The sequence below is a fragment of the Aspergillus foveolatus genome, assembly GCF_047715535.1.
Source record: "Aspergillus foveolatus strain CBS 279.81 unplaced genomic scaffold BDW70scaffold_5, whole genome shotgun sequence".
In the NCBI taxonomy this organism is placed as follows: domain Eukaryota; kingdom Fungi; phylum Ascomycota; class Eurotiomycetes; order Eurotiales; family Aspergillaceae; genus Aspergillus; species Aspergillus foveolatus.
Window position 1 is genome coordinate 402,406 of NW_027396069.1, and position 20,259 is coordinate 422,664.

Below are 20,259 nucleotides of genomic sequence, written 5' to 3' on the forward strand. Positions count from 1 at the left end.
CTAGGAAGATAAGAAGATTGGCACATGGGCCAAATGGTCAGGTGATGAGCATGTGTTCCATCACTTCTTCACTCTCCCGTGACAATGTCGAGCCTGCCGATCTTTGTAAGTACATTGTTGCGCTAACACACAAGAATGATGAAGCTGAAAGCTGAATATGGCGCAGTTCGACCTACAATGTCTGCTATGCCGCCTCTCCCCTGACTCAAGATAGCAGGAATCCGTCAACAGCGCGGCGTATCTGCATTTATCCTCAGTGCATCGCTTTCGTATGCGCCAATTTTCAAGTCTTCTGCCATTTTTATGCAGAAGGCTGATCGTCATTGCCCATCGGTTCACAACGGCTAGATCCGACACAAACCTTCTGATGGTGTCAAACGGCAGGATCTGCACCATAAACAATTGCATGACCAACGGCCATGTCCGGGCCCAACAGCGCTAAATAGCCTATACTTCAAACAATGTTCGAGAGGGCGACTTCATCATGAGATTGCTGTGACACTGCGGGAGTTGGTCGAAACTCATACGGACCAACGGAAGGTTCCCCATTGCAGCATCGCAACCCGGCGCGGGGACAATCGCCGTAGCAATTTTGGCTAAACATGCCAGCGCAGGGGTAATATGTGGGGTATAAAGTGAACAGCGCAGAAGAAGCAATTTATCCGCATCAGAACTCAGACGTTTCCGTGACGAAACCCCTTCATTAGGGCAGCCCTGCCTGTCGATCCCGCACTTGGCGTTTTGGATACGGAGACTCGTTTTTCTTCCCGTGTCGCCGTTTAGCCAATTTTGACGGATTGAGGGGTTACTGAGGCTAAAATGCATGGGTGTCGCGGGAGGAATAAACTATAAATGAAGACGCCGTCCGGTTTCCAGTCCGGAGTGCTCATTGCTTGATCACTTTCGCACTTCTGCGACTCACAGCCACCATGGTCAAACTCCAATATCTTCTGTCAATTGTTCTATACGCTTTCAGCTGCAGTACCCTAGCTTTGGACCGACGTGATCCAACGCCTGGGCAGTTGTCGCAGGTTACGGATTTTGGCGACAACCCTACAAACGTGGGCTTCTACATTTATGTGCCGCAGAACCTGGCGTCTAACCCTGCAATCATCGTGGCGATCCACTACTGTATGACCCCTCGCTTCTCCTTTAGAGACCACCGAGCCTGATGAAACTTTAAGGCACTGGAACCGCCCAGGCATACTACTCTGGAACCCCCTACGCGCAGTATGCAGAGACCTACGGCTTCATCGTCATCTACCCGGAAAGCCCCTACTCAGGCACCTGCTGGGATGTCAGCTCGCAGTCAACTCTAACTCACAATGGAGGCGGCAACAGCAACTCCATCGCCAACATGGTAGACTGGACAATTAACCAGTACAATGCAGACGCAAGCCGTGTCTACGTCACTGGAACCAGCTCAGGTGCAATGATGACAGTACGTCTTTACCACAATAACTCCCCCCTGAAACCTTCCCGATGAGAGCTGACAGTCCCAGAACGTAATGGCAGCAACATATCCCAATCTCTTCGCTGCAGGCATTGTATACGCTGGCGTCCCAGCTGGATGTTTCTACTCGGAAGCCAACGTCGAAGACCAATGGAACAGCACCTGCGCACAGGGCCAGTCAGTCAGCACGCCCGAGCACTGGGCACAAATCGCAGAGGCAATGTACCCCGGCTACGAGGGGTCCCGGCCAAAGATGCAGATCTACCACGGCAGCGCCGACGCAACTCTCTACCCGCAGAACTACTACGAGACATGCAAGCAGTGGGCCGGTGTCTTTGGGTACAACTATGATAGCCCGCAGGAGGTGCAGAACGATACGCCGGTGGCGGGCTGGGATAAGACTATATGGGGCGAGAATCTACAGGGCATATTGGCTGATGGCGTCGGTCATAATATCCAGATCCAGGGGGAGGAGGACCTGAAGTGGTTTGGCTTCACTAGCTGAACGGCAACCATGTTGGGACGGCTGTAGGAAATCCGAGAGCGGTTCCCCTTGCTTACTATATATTTCCGGCCCTCCGAGGTTTAAGCAAAGCAATCGCGCCCGGTTCTACCAATATAGCTTGGTATCTTATCCATCTTATCCATCTTATCCATCTTGTTCATCTGTGCCTACTCCGAGTTCGGCTTTCTCAAAGGGCGGCACGAGAAGGAGTTCCAATGGCGGAGCAGAAGTGTAGAAGTCTCAATACACATTCCAAGTACCAAACACCCAGCCTATTCTTAGCAGTTCTCCTCCAACCACTCCTTCGTGTGGAGGCGTTTCAAGGTGTTACTTCGCAGGCGTACATGTTTGGCTCTCTGCACAGGTTGGTTCGGGGAATAGAGTTGCTAAGTTGCGGCTTCGTTGCTAAAATTGTTGGTTCCTTAGAGGCCGCTCAGGCAACTGATGCAGTGGTAGATTAACTTATTGTTCTGAGAAGTATGCTCAACTGTTATGCGCCTAGATATCGCGAGGTGCTGGTCGCCGATTGCTGGAAAGCAGCGATATTCTGTGAAGAATGCCGGTAGGGAGAAGTTGACAGACTTGGACCCCGTTGTCGTATACCAAAACAAGATGGTCGATCTTGCGGTCCGACCAATCTAAGAAGCTTTCTGAGTATTAGACTATCATAGTCTGGTCCTGTCCCATAGCGTTGTGGGGAGCTATAGTAGAGAGCCAAAGCCAGAAAGAGGGCCAAGACCAAGGCAACTGATAAGACCCAGTGACTGCGATCCATCCATTACAGTACCCATCTACAACCTTGTCTACAAAATGTCCTCACCTTCACAAAAACCCATAAAAGGCCGTCTGATCTCCCACTTCGAGAGCTGGTACTGTCCAGCCCTCCCTTTCATCCCGTTACTGTTAGCTAACTTTTTTATCAGCCCCACACCATCCCACCCGAAAGCATGGTCTGACCTGTGGGATTCGGGTGAGAGTTCCCTCTGGGATAGAGGGATGCCATCGCCTGCACTCATTGACCTACTGGAGTCGTACCAGGACACGCTTCTGCACCCGTTTGAGATTGACACAGAGAAAGAAGAAGACAGTAGTGAATCAGGTAAAACGAGGAAAAGGAGAAAGAGGGCGCTTGTTCCGGTACGCCTCTGCTATTCCTCTACCATACATCTAGAAATGTCTCTTTTCTTCGTCTTCTTCTTCTTCTTCTCGTTCTATGACTAACGGAATTGCTGGAGTCAGGGCTGCGGACGCGGCTACGACGTCATAACATTTGCGCTGTATGGGTTCGACGCGTGCGGCCTGGAGGTTTCTACTACTGCTGTTTCGGAGGCGAGAGCCTTCGTGAAGAAGGAGCTTTGCTCTCCGCAGTCGAGCAACTTCGGAGATAAATATGATAGAGAGCGTGCCAGACATATAGGAGTTGGGAAAGCGCAATTCTTGCAGGGCGATTTCTTCACTGATACTTGGATTGAGAATGAGAATGCCGGTCTGGATCAGGGTAAGACTGGGAATGGCAAGTTCGATTTGGTGTATGATTATACGGTGAGTTGAGCCCCTCTTTCCCTTTCCCTCGCCGTATCTCCTGCGTCCGGCTCACTGGCCACCCCTAGTTTTTGTGCGCCCTCCACCCCGTCCAACGCACCCGCTGGGCGGAGCGGATGGCGGACCTCTTACGTCCCGGGGGATTGCTGGTTTGCCTCGAGTTCCCAATGTACAAGGATCCGGCGCTGCCGGGGCCGCCGTGGGGTGTAAACGGGGTACATTGGGAGCTGCTGGCTGGCGGTGATACAGGACAAGGAAAGTTTACCAGGAAGGTGTATGTACAGCCTGAAAGGACGTTTGAGGTTGGGAGGGGGACGGATATGATTAGTGTTTATGAAAGGAAGTAGTCTCGCTTCTGGTTGTACGTAATTTTCCGGGTTGCATGTTTGCTCTCAACCCAGAATTTCTAGGCCCGTGAACTCATTAATTGTTCGTTCGTTACAATGTCATTATCGTAATCCAGCCAACTCAGCATCAGGCATACGTCTTATCTCATCAGCCGTAGACATCCTCGGCATCAGACACAGAACAGAAAAGAGGATGTTAAACCTTGTCTACCCGCTCAACGGTCTCTTCCCGGGGCTTTGCATCGGCCTCAAGGTCCAGCTGCTTCGCCGTCCGATTCTGCTCCTGCAGACCCACAACAACAGTCTCAAAGCGACGTCCACGTTTCTCCGGCCCAAACGCTGTGGTGACCATGATACCCGTTGCAATAATAGCCGTAGCAACGCCCATGGTAGGCCCGTACGCCTCTACGGGGGTACCGGACGGACCCTTGATGAATGTCTTCTCGGCGATGGCGTTGATGATCTGTGCGGAGGGGGAGGAGATCATGTTGCCGAGTTGATATGTTAGACCTGCTTTTTTGTTAGCGTTTATCTTCTGCTGAGGTGAGATGGGCTGAGGCATACCTGGGAAAAGAGACCGGAACGCAGGCGGCGACAGCTCATTCAGATGAATTGGAATAACACCCCAAGCACCTTGGACAAAGAACTGCATGAAGAAGCCCGTTGCACTGAGGGAGCGCTCCGTTGTGGGAAGGATCCAGGCGGGGATTATCAGACCGGAGATGAAAGCCGAGATGATGATTGCGCGGCGGCGTCCAACAAACTGAGAAAGGTAGCCGATTATTGTGCCGCCGACACAGGCGCCTGTCTTCATAAGAATTGAGGCGCGCGAGGCACCCGAGTTCTCGAGTTCTTTCTGCGTCAACATGAACGTTGTATAAGAGTCTTGCGAGGTGTGAGAGTAATAGTTGAACTGGTATGGCATCCGTTAGCAAGGCTCTTCTGCACAGAGGGGGAAAGAAAAGACATACCCAGGTCATTAAGACGATGCAGTAGACGCAGATCTTCCATTCCTGGCCAACCATCACTTTGGTTTCTCTCCAGAATTCACCGGCGCTAACAGAGCGCTTGCCGGCTGCTTTTGCCTCGAGGAATTGTTTGGATTCGGGGAAGAGGACTCGGATGAGACCAATGCCGATAGAGATTCCGGCTGGTATATGTTAGCATATCTCTGGAACGATGGTGGGTTGTAGAGCGCACCGGCAATCCAGAAGACGGTCTTGTAGGTCTCGGTCTCGCCTCCCACGCCGAGATTGGCGCACGCGGCGAACACGTAGCCGAGAGAGTAACCCTGCTGGAGGATTCCGGACATGAGACCACGGGCGCTGACACTGCGAGCAGTCAGCCTGGAACGGTTCTGAGGTTTCGGTTAGATGGGATCCATACGGGCAGTGCTCCAAGGCCATGGCGATAGCGTTTCCATACACGCCACCCATGAAGAGGCCAAACAGACTCCGCACGGCCAGGAACTGCTGGAAGGTGCTGCTGTAGATGGTTGCAATCTGCAGCACTCCAAGCACGATCATGTTGATGACCATAGGCCACTTACGGCCGAAGCGGTCGCCCGCGAGACCGAAAAAGGCGGCACCGACACTGCGCAGCAACAGGGTGAGAGTGATGGCCGTGGAGATATCAGTCTTCGATTTGCCATAGTAATCGGCCAGCTTGACTTGCTGAATGGAGAGCGCATGGAAGTCAAACGCATCTGCGGTCCACGCGGCAAGACCAACGAGGAAGAAGAGCCAGTCACGGGCACTCAACAGCATGAAAAGACTGATTGGGTTCTTGAACGGCTCGGGGTCATGCCATTCCGCATACGACTCGCCCTGCTCGTTCTCAACGATAACACGCTGCTTCCATCGGAAGAGGTCGCCCCAGGACTGCTTCGCGACGGCGAAGATCCCGTCAGGGATGGGCTCAGCGGGCTCGTTTTGCGAAGGCATGCTCGAAGCTCGAAATGAGACAGAATGATTTCGCTTCGGGCTCTAAACAAGGTCCACGATCAAAGGAAAAGCGGCTGCACCTCTCGAGCGGCCCGGTGGCTTTGTCCGACTTTATACCGTCTGCCGTCTGCCGTCTGCCGTCTGCCGTCTGCCCCTCCATCTGCCGGCATCGGTGTCGCGTTTCCTGCGGAGGATGTGCAACAGCAGCAAACCGCGAACATCATTACCCCAAAATCCCCAGATCCCGCATTTCCCCATTTCCCTAATATCACTCGCCCCAACGCCGGCATTTCTCTCGAAGACGGCCCCTCCACAGGCCCCTCATGGCTGCCATTGCATTTCATGACCAGCTCCACGACGGCCTGAATCCGCGTGAGCCAAGACCCTTGCCAAGGGCCTAAGCAATCCGGGGTTGCACGCGAGGCGCCGCGCACAGCCATCTCTGGCTGGATCCGGGGGTATGAGTGGATTCAACGTGAACGCCGAGACACGCTAGCTAACACAAATTTCTGCCGTGGCGGTGGAATGGGCAAAAAACAAGACAAAGGGAATGCCGTTGGCCAGGGCAGAGGAAGGATTGCCGAAGCCCGAGAAGCCTTTTAAGCACGGCATTACCGAAGGTACCGAGTCCTCGAATGTTAAAATGACGGGTCGTACCTGCGTTCTCGCGGAAGGACGATGCTAAGAGGACCAGTTGCCAAAAATGGAAGGCACGGCAGCTCAGCTGCCACGAAAGAGCCCCCCGAAGGATGAGAGTGCATTATCGGAAATCGAGCGAAATTCGGAGAATTGACCAGGCCTGTCGGGCCTCGATAGGCCAGTCAGGCCATACACCCTTGACCATAGCCCCATGCGGCTTGTGCGTTGGCAGAAATATCCCCAGACTGGGCCAGGCTGGGGTTCGAGAGCCGGAGAATGACGGGTTGCATCATGGCATGATTCGCGATTTGGCGACTGTTCGATCTCCTATCTGTCCAATGTCCAGAGCCAGACGTACCTAGATGTCACCGTTCGATCATCGTAGTGGGGTATTCCGGAGAGAGATGACTGGGGATGCCGATCAACACCGCGTGGGCAGAGTTTTCAGGGAAACTCTGGGGGGGAGGTTTTCTTGGCGGAGAGTCAAAGAAGACTTTTTGGAGACGCTTACTCAGGTCAAACTCACGCCAAGTCTGTACGTGATTGGATGGGGGCGAGGCTTATCTGTCGTTGGCTGAGCCTGTCCCTCTCGGGCCCAAGGAAGGAAGGAGGAAAGACGGTCATGTGCGTGTTGTTCATTTCCCCACATCATTTTTCCAATGATACGTCGATCCCATCAAAGATGATTATGAGACATTTATTCTCAATGCTAGTACGATACTAGTAACTGGCCGACGAGCAGTGGCAAAGTTCTATGTCTGGGACGCGGGTTGCATTCTGGATTATAACCACTGGTTGTTAGGTGCTTGATTGGTGCCGTTTTATGCCTGAACTTTCAGGCCGCAAAGCCTGTGATCCACGCACATATAGGGCACGGCCAGATCGTGCCACTCTGTACGGCTTCCTGGCAAACCATGGCAGGCCTGAACCAGGACCGGAGTGGCAAGTAGACACGCACACTATGCGACCACCATGTTCTATCAATAGTGATCAAGCACATGCCGTAGCGCACCTTGATTCAGCATCGACTGCCTGGAGGACAAAGCTGGTCCCAGCTTCTATATGGCACTGAAAAACAAGCGAATCACGCTCAGGTCACAGCCTGGACCTTAAAATCAATAATAGCACATGGGTTAAGTTTTGAACTCGATAGTGTACTTACTGTCGGTTTGGCAGAGGGCATCTGGCTTGGAAAGACCCCGTTCAAGTTGACGAATCCCGAGTCCTGGAAGACAAGACGATCGGGCCCTGAAATCGAAGGCTCAGCATCCCGTGGCATTTTCGTCACGTCAGGGCCTGCCGCGTTTCTGGCTTGGTAGCTCGCCGTTCTCGGACTGATCTGGCAAGGGCGCGATCTCGTTCCCGGCAGCGGCACAGATCCTCTGGGTAGAGACCTACCACTCTGCCGTCGCCAGGCCGTCCGTGGGCCTGCAAGTGCAGTCTTCTTCTTATTTTTCTTTTGTTTTTGGGTTGATGGCTGGTTTCATGGACAATGTACCGCCATAAGAGCTTGGGAGTTCGAATCTTGTATTGAGAAAGAACCGGATTGATCCGTCATGTTAGGAGAACAATGGTTAAGCTAACTTTAATTCTTTCGATATTCACTATTCTTATATTTCTGTTTTCTCGTCCCTCGACGCCCAAACTACTCATGCTAAGGGCCGTTGCGCTGTGTCGGCCGCTGGGTTAATGGGGATCGGGCGTAAGGGCTGTTAGGGCTACGTCGTGAGGATCGGACTTATTCCATCGGATTTAGGCTCACTACATCGGACGAAAGCACTCAATATACTATGAAGCGTACTGAGTATACAAATATAGAGTTTCCTCGCACAAAACGGCCATGCCTACATTTTGGAAAGAAACCTCTACGCTCAACTCACAGAGCTATGGTTGACCGACCCCGTCTCAGGCTTGCCCTCATCGGCCTTGGCCGTCTGGGTGCTATCCGCGCCAGGATCATCGCCTTCCAGCAGCCTCGTATCGAGCTCGTCGCGGCCTGTGACACCAAGCCAGGCGGCGAGGAATGGGTGGCCGCCAATCTACCGCCCTCTGTCAAATTCTTCCCAGACCCGGAGGACTGCTTGAGGAATAGCGGCGCGGAGGCTGTCCTGATATCGACGGCGACTGCGACGCATGCTCCACTCATCATCAAGGCTCTAGAGATCGGGCTGGTGTGTTTTTCAACTGATACCCCGGCCTGATGGTCTGTCATTACTAAATACTGATCCTGACGACTCCCAGCACGTCATGTGCGAGAAACCCATCTCGGTCGATCTTCCCACAACCGAGGAGGTCCTTGCAAAGGCCGCTTCGAAGCCGCATCTCAAATTCCTCGTTCCGTTCTGCCGTAGATGTGGGTTTTGTTTGCCAGCCGGGCTGCCTGCTAGCCAGTGCGATACTGACTTGGCTTGCCCTGTCCACTAGATGATGAATCCTATCGGTCCGCGAAGCAGACCGTCCAGAACAAAGAGCTGGGCGACATCCACGCCGTCGAGACGAGCTGTCTCGACCAGCAGGACCCGACAGGCTTTTTTGTCGCCTTCTCGGCCCAGTCCGGCGGTATTTTCGTCGACATGGGCGTCCACGATGTAAGTCCCTCCAGCTGCTTCTGTACCGGCGGTACCTAGCCAGATACCTGCCTTCCTTACTCGGGGCAAGGGGTTGAAGTGCCACAAGTCTGGTAGAACTGAGCTGACACTTGTACTGCCGGCCCACCAGATCGACATCGGCCGACACTTCCTGGACGTGAAATCCGGCCTCACAAACCCTAGGAAACAGGTCAACCGGGTCCTCGCAATGGGCCAACAAGCCGTCTATGGTGATTTAGCCAAGTATGACGACTGTGACAACGGCTGGGGACTAGTTGAGTTCGCCAACGGCAAAGTTCTCACGACACACGTGGGCCGCACCCTCACCAACGGCTTCGAAGGGGCGACTCGTGTCTGCGGAACAAAGGGTCATCTAGTGATCAATGGCAACTCAGCCATCAACCGGGTCGAAGTGCGCGATTCACATGGTGTCAGGACGGCCACGACGCCGGACGCGTTTGTGCTGTATGGGAATTCGTTTATACACGATCTGGCGGAGTTTGCGGATGCGGTGCTCGACGGAAAGCCACTTACTTGTGCCCCTGAAGATGCATATGAAGCGGCCAAGATTGCGGCTGCGTTGCAGTTCTCTTTTCGGAGGGGGGTACCGGTCTACTTTGATGACGAGGGGATGCCGATCATGCAGGGGTGACGGCGTTGATGTTGGGTTCGTATAGTAATGATGGTCTTTGTCAATTGGTAAGAGTGACTATTAATTCAGTTTAGATTAAGCTCTTCAAAACTGCCATGACTAGTGAAAGGAGTACAGTGTCTCCCAAGGCAACAGCTAAAATATTTGCCCGTTCAACAAGACCAACTATCATGTGTGCGGAGTCTTAGACAAAGCGAAATGGAAAGTCTGCTCGGGACTGCATTTGGCAAGAGGCCTAAATAGAGAAATCTAATACCGTTGTATTCTATAGACACAAACGCTTGTATCATCCGGCAGCGCGTGAATTGAGCTGTATATGATTCTCCTGTCTATAAAGGAGCTACGGCCGCCCGGTCGAAACATAAGAAAGGTGGGTCGAGCTTGCCTAGATTTATACGACTACTACTCGTGCGTAGGTCCAAATATATCCTGAAGAAGCATGGGGTCCCAAAAGTCATGCAACTACAAAAAGAATATCAGTCAGATAGGTTATCAGCGTTAGGAATGTCTTTATGCGAGATAAAGACGCTTACCAGGCCGTCCGTAGAGTCAGGAGTCACCCAAGGAAAGGATACGTTGGGCACTGTCGGATCGAGGTTTGTGAGGTTCGTATCTCCACCACTCTGAGCATTTTCGAAGCCAGCGTCCCGCGGCGTTGGATCTGGGCCATCATTCAGAGACCCGGGGAGGGGTATGGTACGGATAGTGTGGCGATTGTGGTGATCAGCCCGTTCAATTAAGCGGGTGCGCCAACCGAGCAGCTCCACATCTTCGCTGTCTTCTCTGTCCCCACGGATCGCACCTGTTAATCTGTCACTGGCTAGAGCGGCGTTCTCTGGCCGCTGTGAGTTGGCTTGTATGGATGCAGTGGAGATCTTGGATGAGACTCGGGCGCGTAACTTCGTTAGCCACTGCAGGTTACGGCGGTACCGGGGTGTGTTCGCGGTTTGCACTAGGGAGGTAAACAACTCGATAGCGGTGTCGATCTGTCCAAGGACAAATGTTGCCATGGGATTTCCTGGATCGCGCAGGACTAGCGTCCCTAAGCACAGTGCTGAACCGAATGTGTGGTACTAGGTAGAGCAAGTGTCAACTGACTGTTCTCTCAGACAGAGGGATATGTACCTACCCAAAAGTTCCATTGTCTGGTGCTGACAGCCGGAAAGCGGCGATGTATGTCGCTGACAATTGAAAGAATGACCTATGGTTATCAGTCATTGTTGTGGGATAAGTATAAGTATAGAATCGACCTACTGCGCAACGTTCTATGACGGTCATAAAGGACGGCGCATGTACGGATCTCAGGCGATCATCAATCTCTTCATATAACGCTTTAGCGTAGTAAGGGCGATGGAGATTGATTATAGTCTCAGAGATATTGAGGGCAAGGTTCGATTGCTATCCCAGTCAGCTCAGGCGCGAAGGTACCAGGCAGGCCGACGGACCTGAAAGGAGATTGTCATCGACCTCCGCGATGGTTCTGGAGATTCTTCAACCGCCGCTTCAAAGTGAGGGTACCGAGAGGGCATTGCTAGAAGAGCCGCCCGACAGCGAAGAGAGAACGGGAGATTGTGCTCAAACTCGCAGCTATACTTGGTTAGGAAGTCCACAGGCTGTCCTAGCTTGCCGAGACTTACAGCCGGAGGTCTAAGGCGATGACTTCTGCGTATGGTGGCTTGCGCACCTTCATGGCCATATTAAGGATCCTGGATATGGATTAGCCGCGAAGGATAGTCCATGGAATTACGCACTCGGACGAAAGCTGGGAAAGCTCAAATCGGAGGATAGAATAGCTCTTCTCTCCTCTTGAATTCGGTGGCTCGAAAGGGAAGGCGACATCGCAGTGTTCAGGATTGATAGCGCACCTTCCTGGCTTTAGTCTATGTGGCAGATTGAAGTGCGAAGGGACATACGGTCTTGAGAAGCAGTGCGCCTGAAAGGTATCGGCAGCATTGCACTCCCAGAACACCTTGCGTCTCTCCTCGACTACATTTTGCGGTAGATTCCAGCAGGCACCGTCCCGATGCATACCCATCTGAGGACCAGTCAGTTTGCATGTCTTAGCCGCAGGAATACAGCTTACTGCTTGAATCAATCGCATAACTAGACCCCAGAGCGGCCAGGCCGTGTCGCCGCGCCCGCCCTTGTCCAACTGTCTATTCGAATGTGAGAAACGGCAGGAAAGCCAGGACCAGGTTTACATACAGATGCAGATGAGCCATCAGATGCTGCAAAGGGTCAGCGGCCGAACAGTAGCGGAGACATGGAACCCACTAGTGTTTGCAGTCCAACAACCATGTTATTCGATAGAAAGTTCCCTTCGACCAGTGCCCTTTCCGAGAGATATAGCCAGTCTTCAACGGATGGATCATAGTACGGCATCTCGATATTAAACATGGTCCCTTGAGCCATGATGATGTAAACTAGCGCGATCTCCTGAGGATCGAGACGGGGTGATACTGAACCTCCCTCAGAGAGTGTATAGACACGATCAAATGTCTTCTGAAAGGCAGGTTTTGGTGCCACGTCATGACTGGTTCCCATCAGACTGTTTGCCCTGTTCAATTTACGCCAGCTACACTCACTGCCAAGCACAATAGCGATAGTACGACTCAACCAGTGTCAACGCCTCCTCTCTTGGAGGCAGGTATGATAGCAGATCCCGGATGCCAGTGCGAGCCCCCGAGGTATTGAAAGGAAAGGCGATAGGAGCAAACCCTAAACCAAGTTGACTGCTCTGAAGAGGCGCCGACGGTTGATTCACCGGAGAAGGGGCACGGGTAACCGACGCTGAATCTGGTGCGAATTGCGTTTCGGTCTGGGATTGCTTAGCTCGCCCAGCGCCATTAAATGCAGTAACATACATCTTTGAGCCATTCGCTCCCCGCGGTTGGACCTAGGTACTTAGATCGCCCTCCTTTACCTAGCATCAATGTACCGTGAGAGCCGCTCCCACGGCTCACGCCGGCGGATTGCACATCGGACAAGACGACGCGATGGGACTCGCTTAAGGTGTTTCCAATGCAGTCTGTCGGGGGTCGGCTAGAAACGTCGGCAAGCCCCTGTTCTGCCGCCACTTGCTGACCGTGAGGCTGCCCTTGGTGTAGGTCATCTTCATGTTGGGGCTGCCCCTGCTGAATGGATTGCTGGTTGACCTCGACATCAAGTGCTGGAGGCAAATTGTTCTCAATGTCGTCGATAGAGGGCGTTGGCCGCTGAACTTGTGCGTCATACCCTCCTTGCCCAGTCGCGTTTGGTCCCGGACTACGGTACTGGTAAGCACAATCCAAGCATATCAGACTAATGCACAGACCGGATGGATACTCCGTTAGCAGCAATCTTCGTACAATGTTCCACCCGATGTCGACGAACACAGTTCGAGCAAGGGGCTGAATATGTCGTCAGCCGAAAGACAATTCCTGTACTCCATAGGGCAGATCAGCTACTGACCCTGCCGATCGCACTTCAGCTTGAGTCTGCGACATTCTGAAGGCTATAATTAGCGATAATCACGACCTTGTGCCACATTCCCGGGGATCGACTGACCTGCACAGCTGTGGGAGGGCCGCTGTCTGCGCTGCTTCTTGACCGGCCTTGGGCTCTCGTCGGCTTCCACGACACTGTCCGACGCGGCAGATCTATCCGGCTCTGATCTGTTGGGCATCGTATGATTCGAGACGAACAAAACGCGGGGTGATCGGATATGTGGAGCAAGGAGAAATGAAGCTGGAGACCGACAGTGAAGAGACCTCGAGTCCATGACGTCCGATCACGTGTTAGCTATTATCTCCGACCCATCGGACATAACCAAACAGGAGTGAGCCCTAAAAGAGGATTGCTGCGCTGGAGATGAAGAGCGCAACTTCTCTGGAACCCAACTGCTAATCCGCCAAAAATGACCACTATTAGCTCTTTCACATCTGCGAATGCCCAGGTCGACGTTGGCAAAGCGAAGGCCCAAGTCGTCGTCGAGGAGCTGGGCACGACTAGCCCCGAGAAACCTCCCGTGGCGGACAACTATATGTATGACTTCAAGTACAATCATGTACTTCCAACTTCCGACCTACTCGAAACAAACATTCCAGCCAACTGTAACGCCTCAAATGAGGCCGAGGGTATCATGGCGAGCCTCTCGGCGGCCATGGCGACGGGGGATGCACGCGCCTTCGCCAATATGTTCTGGGAGTATGGTGAGTGTTGAATCGTTTCTGTCAAAAGCTATCTAACACCTGTAGGTGTCTGGCGTGACAAATTGTCCTTTACCTGGGACTACCGCACTTTCAACTTCCAGCCAGCTATCCTCAAGGCTGCTACCGACCTTTTCCCTACAACCAAGGCCACCAATTTCCGCTTCCTAACGCCTGCGCCGATCATCCTGCGCCCATACCCTGACTTTGCGCAGCTGCAGTTTGTTGTCTCTTTTGAGACGGATCTAGTTCTTGCGTCAGCGGTCATAAACTCCATCCTCACCAAGGATGGCTGGAAGATCTACACGATGCACACCGTTGCTGAAAAGCTCACGCAATATCCCGAGCTTCCCCCGGCTGATGGACATATGACAGGCCCCGTCAGCTGGGAACGACAGAGAGCGCGAGATATTGACGCCGCTGATCCTGAGATATTGATCGTCGGCGGTGGTCAGAAGTAGGTTTTTATCTTGCCTTCACTCCCGTCTACAACGCTAACGTTCAACAGCGGTCTCGCGCTGGCGGCTCGATGCAAAGCACTCGGCATGGATACGCTTATCATCGAGCGTAACGACTCAGTAGGCGATGTCTGGAAGAAGCGTTACGAGTATCTGTCTCTTCACTTTCCCCACTGGGCCGACGATTTGCCTTACTTCCCCTACCCGAAGCGCTGGCCCACATACACTCCTGCTCAAAAGCAAGGCCTTTACATGGAGTGGTACGCCTCGGCTCTGGAGCTGAACATCTGGACCAGATCGGAGGTCGTCAGGGCCGAGCAGGATGGGGACGACGAGCACAAGTGGACGGTCGTGATCAACAAGGAGGGAAAAGAAACGCGAACACTACACCCTTCACACGTCGTCATGGCCACCTCCCTCTGCGGCGTGCCCATGACCCCCCAGATCCCCGGCATGGCCGAATTCCAGGGCGTCCTGCGCCACTCTACCGCGCACGATAGCTCGCGCGACTTCGTCGGCAAGAAGGTCTGCGTCGTTGGAACCTCGTCATCCGGCTTCGACACGGCCTTTGACTGCTCCCGCCGTGGCATTGATGTCACTCTCCTGCAGCGGTCCCCGACATATATCATGTCCCTGACTCATTCTGTTCCCCGGGCGATTGGCAACTACGCCCCAGACGTTAACGGCAACCGCCCAAGCCTCGAGGAGCAAGACCGGCTCTTCTTCGCCACACCCACAGGTCCTGGTGAGGAGCTCGCCCGGCGCAACGCCAAGGTCCTCGAGGATTTGGACCGGCCGCTTCTCGACGCCCTTCACGAGCGCGGACTCCGGACATGGCGCGGACAACGTGGGACGGGCAACTCCACGCTCGGCCAGACGCGCAACGGGGGGTTCTACTTTGACGCCGGTGCATGCGAGCACATCATTAACGGGAAGATCAAGGTCGAGTCAGGGTACATTGAGCGTTTCACAGAAAACAAGGTCATCTTGAACGGGGGCCGCGAGCGCGAGTTTGACCTCGTCGTCTTCGCTACGGGATTCTCCAACACGATTGACTCAATTCGGGCCACGCTGGGCGATAAAATTGCCAGCCGGTGCGGTCCGATTTGGGGCATCGATGAGGAGGGGGAATTTCGAACTGCTTATCGGGAGACGGGAGTGCCCAACCTTTGGCTTATGGTTGGATATCTTCCGTATACTCGGTTCCACTCGAAACTACTTGCAATGCGGTTGAAAGCTCTGAAAGAGAAGATTTCACCTGCTCCTTATAAAGACTAGACGCCATGTCGTATGAATTAGATCATTAGACAAGTGCACCTATTAATTATACCATTCTGTTGTTCTGAGTGCTGAGCCAAGGGCAATATATCTAGAAGTAAACCGCAGTTATCTGGCAGGATTCGTTCACATAGTTAGAATATACAGGGTGTTCTACCTGGTTAGGATATCTTTCTTTCTTTTCTTTGTTTTTTTTTTCCATGCACCATAGGCCTATTCCTTTAAAATCGTTCTATGAGTGTCAATCATGGCTTTTAGTCTAAACGACCTTCTATAAGCATCGTAAGCATGATGTATCGTAAATATTTATCTGGTAGTAGGACAGTACTAGAGTGAAATGCGGCCTGCTGCGCTTCCATAACTTGTCTGACCCGCATAGAGCGTGGCTGGGCTCCATCCGAGTCTATTCTCACTACTATCAAATCGCCTAGGGTAGCGGATATCACTGAGCATCTAGCTAGCGATATGGCGTGTAAGTGAGGTGCAAAACTACTGGTTATAGGCTTCCAATCTGTAGGTACGTCACAGCTGCAGTATGACAGCACTAGCTATATGGGCGTTGAACAGACTCATCCATTGACCAATTGGCTACAACAGTTTATTTAAGAGCTACTAGTAGCCGCCTGCTTGGGCCCATACCAGTCGTCGAAACCAAGGTCAAATCCCCACAGGGGTGTGTTCAGACGCTTTGCCTTCCCCTTAGCAGCCATACCATCAAGTGTAGCCAGATCCTCTCCAGACAGCTCCACAACCTCCTTATTACTGGCAATGCGCTTCTCACTAACAGACTTGGGCAATACCACGACTCCCTTGTTGACGTGGTAACTGATGAGGACCGTGGCGGGAGAAACGCCATTTTTCTTCGCGATTTGCTGGATCTCCGGGTCAGACATCAACGGTGCGCCTAGGAGCGCCAGTCAGCTCTAGCAACCCAAAAGATTAATTTGAACGGTAAGGGTTGACCTACCAGTCGACCCAAGCGGCGAATACGCCTCGAGGAGGATCCCCAGTTTGTCGCAGTACGCGCGCAGCTCATGCTGGGGAAGGAACGGGTGTAGCTCAACCTGGTTCACAGCCGGCACAACTGTCCACGTCTTGCGGAGCTCTTCGAGATAGGGGATTGACCAGTTGGCGACACCGATAGCCTTGACTTTGCCGGACTTGTAGACCTCTTCCATCTGCCGCCAGGTCTCGCTCTGGTCCCAGGATCGGTCGACGGCGCGCGTCCCGTCTGGGTTTACGGGGAGGAGGTCGCTGGTCTCATTCTGAGAGGACATGTCAGAGTGGATCGATATGCAGTACTGTTTTATCTTTCCAATGTAGGGCACCCTACCGGGACAAGGCGCACGGGCCAATGGATGAGCTAGGTGATGCATCAGCGTCGCCTTCTGTAACCGATGTAAACAAAAGGGCCTTACGTAGAGATCAAGGTAGTCGACACCTAGAGCATCAAGAGTCTTCTGCAATCCCTCCTTGACGTTGGGTTGGTGGGTGTTCCAGAGCTTGCTGGTGATGAAGATCTCTTCTCGCGGCACGCCGCTATCCCTTATTCCCTGACCAACCTCATTTTCGTTGCCTGATATTGAGCGGAATTAGCCCCATGTTGCTCGGCTGCTTTTTTATTTGGTGGTCTTATGCGCGTGCTCACCGTAGATCCTGCACGGTATTAGTAGGCGGCAGCACAACGGAAGGGCCTGGGGCCAGGGCTCACAGGGCGGCATCGATGTGGCGGTATCCAGTCTTGAGAGCATAGGCGACAGCCTTTGCCGCCTCTCCTGGCTCGGATTTCCAGGTTCCTGTGCATGTATGAGTCGCTGGTAAGCATTATTGAACGCATCACTCACCGAGCCCGACGGCGGGAATGAGGGCGCCGGTGTTGAGCTTGAAGTGCGATGGCGGGGACATTGCTGGGGATGATCTGGTATTCCTTGGTAATCACGACAGTCGTTTGAAGGGCAAAGAGGTGATTATTTTAATCCTAGGTCGGAGAAGAACAATGATCGGACGAAAAGTGGTGTGATGGTGATCCCCGATGGCTTATCCCCGACTGCTCTCCACCGTGCCCTAATTCGATTCTGGGCTCTGACGTACCACGCTATTTCAGCAGCCCTGGGGAATATAGACAACCTTTGCATATCGTATCCAATCATTCTTTCTCTCTTTTAGTTTCTTTCACTATGAGCTACAGACTGCTGCTATCCGGCGACCGGTCTACCTTTACCACGCTCGCGCTCGACGTGGCCAAAAAGGAACTGCGCCTTCTCGCCGACTATCCAGCCCCATTCAATGCCTCTTGGGTCGAGCCAGTTGCCTCGCAAGAGAGCGTCGACCGTCTCGTCGGGCTCTCCGAGGGCACCGAATCTGGTCTTTTGTACACTTTCGAAATCGACCACGCCCTGAAGGCTTGCAGGACCACCAGCCAGCAGCAGACTCGGGGCGCCCCTGCTCACTGTAAGTCGGCACTACAGTAGAAACCCTAGTCTTTGGAACTTCTTCTAATATCGGATTCGGGCGGTTGCCTATAGTTATCATGCTGCAAGACCGTTCCGCAATCGCACTAGCCACAGTAAGTCATCTCACCCCGTAAGACTCGATTCCCGCTCGCTGATGACGGACAGTATCTAGGAGGTTCTATTGCCATTTATCCAATCGGCATAGACGAAGACACCGGGGGGCCTCTGCTCAGAGACGGTGCTCACATGGAAATCCTGCCAGATTTCCCCTACACCTTCGGGGGCCACGGCCCCAACAAAGACCGCCAGCGACAATGCCATGTCCACCAAGTGCTGGAGGACCGTCAAGGTCGGCTATACGCTCCAGACCTGGGATCAGACCGCGTTTGGATCCTCTCTCGGCGCAAGAACGAGACCAAGCCTGAACTTGAATTATGCGGTTGGCTTCAGTGTCCGCCTGGAACAGGCCCCCGGCATGCCGTACTAGCCCCTGATGGTATGTCCTTTCGACAAAGAAAAATTCAAAATAAAATAAAATCATGAATCTGCCATATGAAGGAGCTGACTGCCCAGAATCCATCATGTATGTCCTCGGAGAGCTTTCCCACACCATCCTCGCCTTCGACCTGTCTGCTGCACCTGCAGACACCCTTCCATCCGGGGCGCCTATCAGCATTCCACCCATTCAAGGCTTTGCGCCGAACATCATTCCTACAACCGTCCCTCCACCTTATCAATACAGGATGGATTCCGCCGAGATATGTCTCCATCCCAACATATCAAACGTCATTTACGCCAGCAATAGGTGGGAACGGCATATTGCGCAGCGAGAACCTCAGATCCAAGATACCCGGATTCCAACAGAGTTACCTGCAGGAGACGCCATCGCTATTCTCTTGCTCTCTGATAATGGTAGGACGGTGGTAGAAATAAAGCATGTACGGACGAATCTCGACGTCATTCGCGGTATGCGGCTCAGCGATGACGGCAGGTATGTTGTCCTGGCTGGGCAGGAAGGCGGCGGAGTGGAAGTCTACGAGATTAGTGGGGAAAGAGGAGAAGTGTGGACTCCTGTGGCTGGCTTGAATGAAGGCTTTGAAGGTGGATTAAAGCATGCGGTATGGTTGTAGATTCAAGATACTGGTCTTCTAGCCCGTAGTGGTCTATATATTCCACCCGATAGAGTAATCGCATGCTTGGTTTAGGGCTAGATAACATCTGCTCTTTTCTCATGTAGCCGGCCCATACACATAGGCCTCTTGACTATGGAAATAGCTTTGCGTCAAAACAGAAGTAATGGCAAGCTTGATGAGGAGATTGCCTTCGCAGTCCCTTATCATCTAGGCAAACTCTTATGTCCGACTCTTTCTCTATAAACCCGATGGGAAGACTGCCTCGCCTCTGTCCTCACACATTGTAATTCCGATATAATATAACCAATTAGACTAAGCCGTTTATTTTGCCGTTCATTATACCCGACTCCGGTAGCTACTTATGTCCGTTCTGTATCCCATCCGATCCGCCATACCATCGTGCCTCAAGCTCATCATCAATCAGAGCCAGTGCCACTCTTGTGAAGCTTTACCAACGTGATAATTGTGCTCATCAGCTGAGGGTGGCCTAGTAAAAGCAAGAGGTAGGTATCACGTCTGGACCAGCAGATTATCGTCGCGTGCGCCGGTAGAAATACTAGAGTGTCCGCTTCGATAGCAGGCCGCTAAACCTGGAACAAACCTTTGACGCCTCGAGCAGGACAACTTTAGGAAAAGTGAGAGAAGAAGGGAACGGACTCGTTCATCCTGGCGCTTGTAGTGCAATTGGGTTCTCAGACTGGCGGTGTATTCAGACTCCCAAGACGCAATGACAAAGAAGCATTCAATAGTCTTACGTCGAATATAAGTAGGGTTGCTGATACACTTGTCCTGCTCAGGAATCCTATTCCCGAAGCCAGTTAATTTGTCGCTGAGAGTTCCCGGTATAACTATAACCCAAAACTCATTCCCAGACTGTAAGCGTGGGCGCTACACAAGGACCTGATGAGAACCTACTACCTGGACTCCGGTACCCACCCGCCAGCAAGCATGTTGTTTTCTCCACAACTCTCCATGGGGTAGTCTGCTACCCCGGTCGGACTTAGAACATGTTAGGGCTCGCTGGTCCAGCGTGGAGGTGGAGAGGAGGAAACATGGCGGCCTTCCTGCTATCGTCCTGAGG

General features: G+C 52.8%; 8 protein-coding genes across 8 annotated transcripts; 5 read left to right on the forward strand and 3 right to left on the reverse strand.

Annotated features, from left to right (window-relative positions):
* Nucleotides 1-669: 669 nt before the first annotated feature.
* BDW70DRAFT_94611 (alpha/beta hydrolase family esterase) lies at nt 670-2,066 on the forward strand. The gene is made up of 3 exons (XM_073745242.1): nt 670-1,131; nt 1,185-1,441; nt 1,503-2,066. Exons 1-3 carry the CDS (start codon nt 930-932, stop codon nt 1,956-1,958), a joined length of 915 nt encoding a protein of 304 aa, XP_073599694.1. The 5' UTR covers nt 670-929; the 3' UTR covers nt 1,959-2,066.
* Nucleotides 2,067-2,768: 702 nt separating this feature from the next.
* On the forward strand, nt 2,769-4,357 carry BDW70DRAFT_170180 (S-adenosyl-L-methionine-dependent methyltransferase; the record flags this gene model as incomplete). Its single annotated transcript, XM_073742865.1, has 4 exons — nt 2,769-2,827; nt 2,882-3,095; nt 3,198-3,500; nt 3,569-4,357. 4 exons carry the CDS (start codon nt 2,769-2,771, stop codon nt 3,845-3,847), a joined length of 855 nt encoding a protein of 284 aa, XP_073599695.1. The 3' UTR covers nt 3,848-4,357.
* BDW70DRAFT_170182 (carboxylic acid transport protein) lies at nt 3,741-5,790 on the reverse strand (the record flags this gene model as incomplete). Its single annotated transcript, XM_073742866.1, has 5 exons — nt 3,741-4,357; nt 4,412-4,760; nt 4,819-4,997; nt 5,048-5,193; nt 5,234-5,790. 5 exons carry the CDS (start codon nt 5,788-5,790, stop codon nt 4,044-4,046), a joined length of 1,545 nt encoding a protein of 514 aa, XP_073599696.1. The 3' UTR covers nt 3,741-4,043.
* A 1,899-nt stretch (nt 5,791-7,689) lies between these two features.
* Nucleotides 7,690-9,669, forward strand: BDW70DRAFT_170184 (putative NAD binding Rossmann fold oxidoreductase; the record flags this gene model as incomplete). Its single annotated transcript, XM_073742867.1, has 4 exons — nt 7,690-8,600; nt 8,671-8,782; nt 8,854-9,017; nt 9,148-9,669. The coding sequence occupies exons 1-4, from the start codon at nt 8,220-8,222 to the stop codon at nt 9,667-9,669; spliced, it is 1,179 nt and encodes a 392-aa protein (XP_073599697.1). The 5' UTR covers nt 7,690-8,219.
* A 213-nt stretch (nt 9,670-9,882) lies between these two features.
* Nucleotides 9,883-13,333, reverse strand: BDW70DRAFT_170186 (Zn(II)2Cys6 transcription factor; the record flags this gene model as incomplete). Its single annotated transcript, XM_073742868.1, has 16 exons — nt 9,883-10,131; nt 10,203-10,742; nt 10,799-10,870; nt 10,924-11,067; nt 11,115-11,256; nt 11,307-11,375; nt 11,427-11,704; nt 11,753-11,825; nt 11,875-11,897; nt 11,944-12,202; nt 12,255-12,487; nt 12,534-12,838; nt 12,904-12,941; nt 12,983-13,058; nt 13,120-13,155; nt 13,216-13,333. The coding sequence occupies 16 exons, from the start codon at nt 13,331-13,333 to the stop codon at nt 10,072-10,074; spliced, it is 2,466 nt and encodes an 821-aa protein (XP_073599698.1). The 3' UTR covers nt 9,883-10,071.
* Nucleotides 13,334-13,427: 94 nt separating this feature from the next.
* BDW70DRAFT_147601 (flavin-containing monooxygenase) lies at nt 13,428-15,592 on the forward strand (the record flags this gene model as incomplete). Its single annotated transcript, XM_073738741.1, has 4 exons — nt 13,428-13,444; nt 13,579-13,859; nt 13,905-14,313; nt 14,365-15,592. 4 exons carry the CDS (start codon nt 13,428-13,430, stop codon nt 15,590-15,592), a joined length of 1,935 nt encoding a protein of 644 aa, XP_073599699.1.
* A 602-nt stretch (nt 15,593-16,194) lies between these two features.
* BDW70DRAFT_156553 (putative glycerol dehydrogenase (GCY1)) lies at nt 16,195-17,497 on the reverse strand (the record flags this gene model as incomplete). Its single annotated transcript, XM_073740207.1, has 7 exons — nt 16,195-16,496; nt 16,560-16,857; nt 16,926-16,955; nt 17,011-17,168; nt 17,241-17,248; nt 17,304-17,388; nt 17,437-17,497. The coding sequence occupies 7 exons, from the start codon at nt 17,495-17,497 to the stop codon at nt 16,195-16,197; spliced, it is 942 nt and encodes a 313-aa protein (XP_073599700.1).
* Nucleotides 17,498-17,769: 272 nt separating this feature from the next.
* On the forward strand, nt 17,770-19,175 carry BDW70DRAFT_156554 (Lactonase, 7-bladed beta-propeller-domain-containing protein; the record flags this gene model as incomplete). Its single annotated transcript, XM_073740208.1, has 4 exons — nt 17,770-18,043; nt 18,118-18,158; nt 18,211-18,541; nt 18,619-19,175. 4 exons carry the CDS (start codon nt 17,770-17,772, stop codon nt 19,173-19,175), a joined length of 1,203 nt encoding a protein of 400 aa, XP_073599701.1.
* Nucleotides 19,176-20,259: the final 1,084 nt, after the last annotated feature.

Bases quoted from the DNA above. Each gene is read 5' to 3' on its own strand.
- BDW70DRAFT_94611 (XM_073745242.1), top strand. From the start codon at position 930: ATGGTCAAACTCCAATATCTTCTGTCAATTGTTCTATACGCTTTCAGC. The intron at 1,132-1,184 runs GTATGACCCCTC...TGAAACTTTAAG, and splicing joins CATCGTGGCGATCCACTACT to GCACTGGAACCGCCCAGGCA. The intron at 1,442-1,502 runs GTACGTCTTTAC...TGACAGTCCCAG, and splicing joins GCTCAGGTGCAATGATGACA to AACGTAATGGCAGCAACATA.